The sequence below is a fragment of the Cicer arietinum genome, chromosome 7 (assembly GCF_000331145.2).
Source record: "Cicer arietinum cultivar CDC Frontier isolate Library 1 chromosome 7, Cicar.CDCFrontier_v2.0, whole genome shotgun sequence".
Classification (NCBI taxonomy): domain Eukaryota; kingdom Viridiplantae; phylum Streptophyta; class Magnoliopsida; order Fabales; family Fabaceae; genus Cicer; species Cicer arietinum.
Window position 1 is genome coordinate 16960392 of NC_021166.2, and position 7139 is coordinate 16967530.

General features: G+C 32.1%; 1 protein-coding gene and 1 long non-coding RNA gene across 2 annotated transcripts; both read right to left on the bottom strand.

Annotated features, from left to right (window-relative positions):
* Positions 1–608: 608 nt before the first annotated feature.
* On the bottom strand, positions 609–2232 carry LOC101514196 (phosphoserine aminotransferase 2, chloroplastic-like). Its single transcript, XM_004509371.4, has one exon. The coding sequence runs from the start codon at positions 2101–2103 to the stop codon at positions 808–810; it is 1296 nt and encodes a 431-aa protein (XP_004509428.1). The 5' UTR covers positions 2104–2232; the 3' UTR covers positions 609–807.
* A 1471-nt stretch (positions 2233–3703) lies between these two features.
* LOC113787658 (uncharacterized) lies at positions 3704–6169 on the bottom strand. Its single transcript, XR_003474174.2, has 2 exons — positions 5428–6169; positions 3704–4167 (listed from the first exon to the last, which is right to left on the bottom strand). It is a non-coding gene; the product is annotated as an uncharacterized lncRNA (long non-coding RNA).
* Positions 6170–7139: the final 970 nt, after the last annotated feature.

Genomic DNA, 7139 nt, shown 5'->3' on the forward strand with positions numbered 1-7139 from the left:
TACGGCATAGCAACCGCTCTAAAAACAAAAGGACTACGACATAACAACCGCTCAAAAAACTGAAAGGACTACGGTATAACAACCGCTCAAAAAACTGAATGGACTGCGGCATAATAACCGCTCTATAAAAACGAAGGGACTGAGGCATACTAACCGCTCTAAAATCAAAGGGGCTGCGGCATAATAACCGCTCTAAAACCGAAGGGACAGAAAGAAAGGGGAGAAGTGGCTCCAAAATTAGGCGAGCAGAATATAAGAGGGAGAAAAGAGAAAGTTGGGAAAAGCATCCAACTTTGGTGTACTTTTCACAATAGCTTGAAACTCATTATATAGTGATGGAAGCAAAGTCACATATGTTTTCTAAACAATGTGGGACTTTAGTATGTATAGAATTAAAACTACACAAAACATGATAGTTTTTCAAAGTGGGATTTCAAAAAAATATTCTTACCAATGTGGGACTTGAATTTTAAAAACAAGTTTCTTTCCAATTAAATTTACAAAAAATATTTCTTTCCAATGTGGGACTTCAACACATTTTTAAATTCACACTATAACATACATATGTTCCAACACCCCTAACCATCCCTTTTGGCCATTAATCAAAATCATCGCAAAATAATATTAGCAATTGAAAATATAATCAAATCATTAACTACCAACAAGACATAAATTGAAACAATAAAACAAAACAAAACACAACACAACAATAAGAGAAAAGCCAAAACTGCTAGAGACCCGTTTTTTTCTTCAAGTGACACTATCCAAAATGTAGAGTAGAGAAGACAAATGCAAACTCAACACATACTAAGCATGCTTGGCTTGAAAATCCTTCATGAAAGCCACCAACTTTTCAACACCAGCCAAAGGCATAGCATTGTAAATGGAAGCTCTCATTCCACCAACCGACCTATGTCCCTTAAGCTGAACCATATTCTCCTTAGCAGCCTCCTTTATAAACTCACCTTCCAACTCTGATTTCTCCAAAGTGAAAGGAACATTCATGAAAGACCTCACAGATTTCTCAACAGGACACCTAAAAAACCCATTACTCTCATCAATAGCTTGGTAGAGAATCTCAGCTTTCTTCCTATTCTTCTTCTCAACCTCAACCAAACCACCTTGTTCCAACAAATCCTCAAAAACCAAACCACACATGTAAATTCCATAACAAGGAGGTGTATTGTAAAGTGAATTGTTTTCAGCATGAATCTTATAATCAAGCATAACAGGAGTCAAACCTTGAGCATTCCCAATCAAATCATTCCTCACAATCACAATGGTTACACCAGAGGGACCCACATTCTTCTGTGCACCAGCATAGATCAAACCAAACTTTGAAACATCAACAGGTTTGGAACAAAAATTGGAAGACATATCAGCCACCAAAATCCCATTTTGATTCTTGGGTGTTGGGTAATTTTTGAACTCAACACCATGAATTGTTTCATTAGCACAAATGTGCAAAAACCTAGCTTCTGGGTTCTGTTTCAAATCATCAAAAGATGGAATCTTTGTGTACTTTTCAGATTTACCAGACCAAATCACGTTTGGTTTACAATACTTCTGAGCTTCCTTAAAAGCTTTATCGCTCCACGATCCGGTAACGATGTGATCAACAGCGTCATCACTTTTGCAGATATTCAACGGCACGGCGGCGAACTGAGTGGTGGCGCCGCCTTGGAGGAAAAGAACGGAATATTCCGTCGGGATTTCCAAAAGGGTACGCAGATCTGATTCTGCTTTTTGAATTATCGAAAGAAATTCTTTACCTCTGTGACTCATTTCCATGACGCTCATGCCGGATCCACGCCAGTTGTATAGTTCCGATTGAGCGCGACGCAGGACGTTTTCGGGTAGGGTGGCAGGTCCGGCAGCGAAGTTGAAGACGCGATCTGAGGAATGGGATTGGGCTTGTGGTGGGCCGTCGTGGGTATGGGTTTGGGGTTGCGTGGTGGCGGCGCATTGAATGGAAATGGGTTTGAAGGTGGTTGTTGTGCGAAGGGAGATTGTTGGGGTGAAAGTTGTGGGAGTTTTGAGGAAGGAGTTGTGGGTTTGGTGAAGGAGATGAGTTTGTGGTGAAGTTGTCATTGATGTTGCCATGGTAGTCGGTGGTTGGTGGTTGTGGTAGAGAGACAGAGAGAGATCGTGAGAGAATGAAAGGAGAGAGTCAAATTTTCGCGCAAAGTTTCCTTTTTGGTGTTTCGCAAAGTTCAGGATCAAAGGTAGAGGAGTATATAAAGAGGGAGATCTTTCGAGGGTTGTTCATTTATTTTTAGGGTAACATATCATTTTCGGTTTTGAAAGTCTTCTTATTTTCATAATTGATTTAAATTTAATATAATTTTAAATTAATTTTCGAGTGATTGAAAATAATTCTTATAAAATATAATTTAATATAAATTCATGAAATATATCAAAATAATATATAACTATTATAAAATTAAATTGATTGATATTTTAATAATTAAAATAATAATTTATTTATTTTTATTAAAAAAAATTAGATAAATTAAGTTTTAAGAACTTATCAAAATCAATACATATTTGAAGCTAAAAAAATATTAATATTGATCATTAAATATAGAAATGATTATATTAAAAGTGATCATTAAACTATAATATAATTATAATTAAAAATATGTTAATCATATATATTCTTTTAGTATTATCAACAAAAATAATATATCAAATAAAGTGTATCTAAAATATAAAATAAAAATTTATGTTTTTTCCTCGAATCTCTACCATTCATCACCCTTCTAAACATTCAAATGGAACTTATAGTATCAAAGTTATATACTACTCCTCCAACCTTCCAATTTTTCCGTTTGAGTAAGTATTAAACTACTATTATCAATATATTTTTACTCATACAATTATCAGCGTTAAACATGTTTGCAATCAGTTTGGGAAAAGAATGAACGAACAACCCGGATAATTATTTATGTGCGTCACTCTTTGTCAAAATAAAATAGCATATAAATAGATTTTTCAAACAAAATATAAACAATTGAAAATAGGTACGTCAGTTTACAAAAAAATAATAGAGAAAAATAAATAAAAAACAATTACGTCAACACAAAACGGGGGTTGGTGTGGTGTCGCAAAATTAACTGATTAATAGACCTGATCCCACAGTACATACGAGCGCGTGGTTACCTTTTTATTTATTTTTTAAAATTTACTCCTCTCATTACATTTTTTGTTTACACGCGTTAACTAAAATATTAACAATAACTTCTTTGTTTTTTTTTGAAAAAAAAATTAAGATTAATTGAGTTCAGAGAGTTCATCCAAGTACTTGTAGATCACCCATTAAATAGAGATAGACATCGGTACTTGAATCAACCTTCTCACGTTAACAACAATTCTTTGTATAATATCTACTAACAATTAAAAATACAAAAAAATATTATCGACAAATAAGTAACAAAACAAAAAATACTACATCCCTCTTAGAGAGACAGAGCCCAACAACTAGCTCACCATTCTACAAAATACGAAACAAAATTATACTCATGAAAGTTCCATACAACTCACAAACTATGAACGTGAAGAGTTAAAATCATAATTGAAACTTCATAATTTGCTTTAATTCACGTCAAAGACGTCAATTTGACATTCTCAAGTAGGATTAAATCATTGAAATCAACCGATTGAAAATCATAAAATTGCACATTTTTCCTAAAAATCATACACATTTCATCTAAATAGTATTAAACTTTGAACGAAGCTCTTTACGGATAGAGCTTAAACCAGCAAATTGATGAGTGTATGCTTCCATATCAAAAGCATAAACAACACCCAATCACCTCAAAAGTTCCAACCACACACCCCTAAATATTGGACACACGAATTACAAATGACGAGTGAGTTCTATCTCGCCATATTTTACAACACAATATAAAATCTACCTAATTAATGCAACTGACAAGTAGACTATCTTTTGTAGGTAAGCGATTGTTGAAAAGTCTTCACATAAACATCAATTATTGAAAATTCATCACATAAACCTTCAAAGGGACTATCTTATTTCTGACCAACTCATAAGAAAATGAAACTTCAAATGTTGATGAATCTGAGAACAACTTGTAAGCATCCTTTATTGTGTAGTTGTCTTCATGATCAAAATTACAATGTCATTCATCTATCTAGGATGTTAACCTGAATAAAAATAGGTTTAATTGCAATTTTAGTCTCTTTATTCCTTTATTTTTACCAATTCACGGAATTTGTCCATATTTTCAAATTTCCGATAATTTTGGCCATTCCAAATTTTTGAACTAAAAAAATTATGATATGACATTATAAATAATGTAGGATACAATCTGATGATATAGAACTATCTAGGTACATTAACTATTCATGTGTCATTAATTAAATTAAAAAATAATAATTTTCAAAGTTGAAAATGAAATTTTACAGAATTTTATTGCAATTTCATAAGTGTTAATCATTCAACATCATCATATCGCAATTTTTTAATTCAAAAATCATAATAAGAGACCAAAACTATTAAATTTTTAAATAGTTGAACCGATTTTATAAATTAATTAAAATAGATGACTAAAACAGTAATTAAAACAAAAAAAAAATTAAATATCAACAACATTAACTGTTTCATCAACTCATTCTTCTATTCGAACAACTCTCTTTGCCATTTCCAATTAACAACCACACCCCTTTCACCCCTTAGGACCATATATGCCATCGTTGAGTTTTTTTTACCATAGCCAAATTATAAAGCCTCCTAAATCAGTCGTGCAATGCTATGCCATCTACCCAAGTTTCCGACCAAAAAAGTGTATTCGTACTGTTCTCTACCACCTTAACTACATTTTCTTTAAACCAATTCTCTCTTCCTTCTCCCCCTCCCTCAAACAAAGTAAAAATATCCCTCCACCAAGAGGAACCCTTTTGAGATCTCCCACAAACTCGCCATCAACATTACCATACTTATAACTTAACATTTTAAACTACAAATCACCATATCACATTTTAACCTTCAACACTATTTACCAAGAAGAACCAAGTTAAAAGTCTTTAAATTGGAAACTCCTAATTCACAATTCCCTACTTAAACACGCTTTATCAAATTTAACCCCAATGAATTTTCCTCGTTACCTCACTCTCTTCCTAAAGAAAAAAATTATATAAAGATTCAAGTTTTGTAATGGTAACTGCAGAAACTCAGAAGAAAAAAATGAAATAAATCGGCAAAAGCCGACAAAACACCGTTATTGAGAACTAGACGGACTCCCATAGATAAATTTTACTTCTTTCAACCTAACAATCAATCTCAAACTCTATTGATCATAGTCTTCCAAAATTTTAACTGTTGTGGGTTATAGACGATTCCATGGTTATTGAAGATAAAAGTTGGACAAATGTTAGAGAAATAAAGTCAATAACCAAAAAACAAACCTTCTTAATTGTTGAGCACATCAAAGAGTTAAGCTCTTCGGTAGCCAATAAAAACAAGATATGGGCAAAAGTCCCCTGTCTCAACCCCTTAGTAGCAAGAACTCATCAATAGGTGAACTATTAACCAAAACTGACACCTTCACCGTGATGAGGCAATACCTAATCCATCTTAGCCATACAACTAAAGATTGCAAGACAATACTTTAGATCTTCATTTCCCAAAATCCACAAGTGATGCTTTGATGGTAGTATATGATAGAAATGATGTCTCAATCATTATCTAGACTTTAAACAGATCCCAAAGAAATAATTCCTAATAATGAAAATTAGCATGCAATCAGTAAGCCTAGTGACACAATTCTTCACCCACATATTTTATCCTTAGAAGATAGATCAGTCAAGCCAGCCTTCAAGACGCATGTTTTCAAATGTATCGTTAAACCCAAATAATAAACCTACTAGAGAAGCTTACTTTCACCAAAGTGTAATACTCATTCAAGAAGAAGAAAAAAGAAAGCAAAAACAACACCACAGGGGAAAAAGGAATTCAAGAATTAATAATAATATCTAATCCTTTAACAAACTCTAATATAAGTGAGTGTTTAGGTCGACCAACACAGGATATGGTTAACTATGGATCAACGATGATAAACAACACTCCTTGAAAGGATAAGTTTACAACCCTCTAATTTCTTACGGTTGTAGTAGTGATCTAATTAATGTCAGTTCCACAAGTTTAATTTTGAGAAATACCATATCTTTTTCTTTATTTTTATCAAACGAACATCAATCAAATCACTTTCTCATCCTTGAGGATGAAGAAGACAATTGAAAGAACAAATGCCAAAATACTAAAATAGGTACACAACTGAATTAAAAAATCTACAAACTAAAAGGGCAACAAAGAAGTGCATGAACATAATTTTCAAAACAATGACGATAAAGATCATGTAGGATCGATCGATTCAGATTTTGATACGATGTTCAAGTTATGGGATTTTAACTAACAGGAAAAGAGAAAATAATTAAAAAAAAATTATTAAAATTAAATATATTTGATACTAACGTGACACAAGAATAAAATTAATCGTTATATTCCAATAAGAAATCAAGAACAAATAATGATAATAATAAATATCGTAAAATCTAATCCTAATCCTATGAGATATTCTAAGATTATGAATGGTAGTAATTATTTCAAAAGGAAAAAAAATCATATGATTCCACCGTACTAAACAACTAAGCATATGTATGGTTTGGTTGAGCAGTGGAAAACTGTAACCATAAGTTAGTTTTCGATCAAAAATTTTAAAAGATCAATTAATTTTAATGATATTTTTTCCACTGAGATTTTGTATTCAAATGAAAGGTAAAAGGTAAAAATTAGATTTTTTACCTGAGATTTTTTCCACCGTAAGTACATGCATATATCAATTCAAATGAAAGACAAAAAATGAATTAAAGTTGCATAATCACAACTTAAAAGTAAAATTATAAAATGGAGTAGACAATATGCAATTGTGTCTATATCCCATTATTTTGTTCAAAGAGAATTACAGATATAAAAAAGTTCTGAAATTATTATGCCCACTTATGGAACATATAACAAAGTAATTAAAATGACTTAAAAATAAAACCAAAAATAAATGAGGTAACTTAACATCAGATGAGTCTCCCTCTCAAAGCCTGAGAAATGAATTAATTCCATTTCC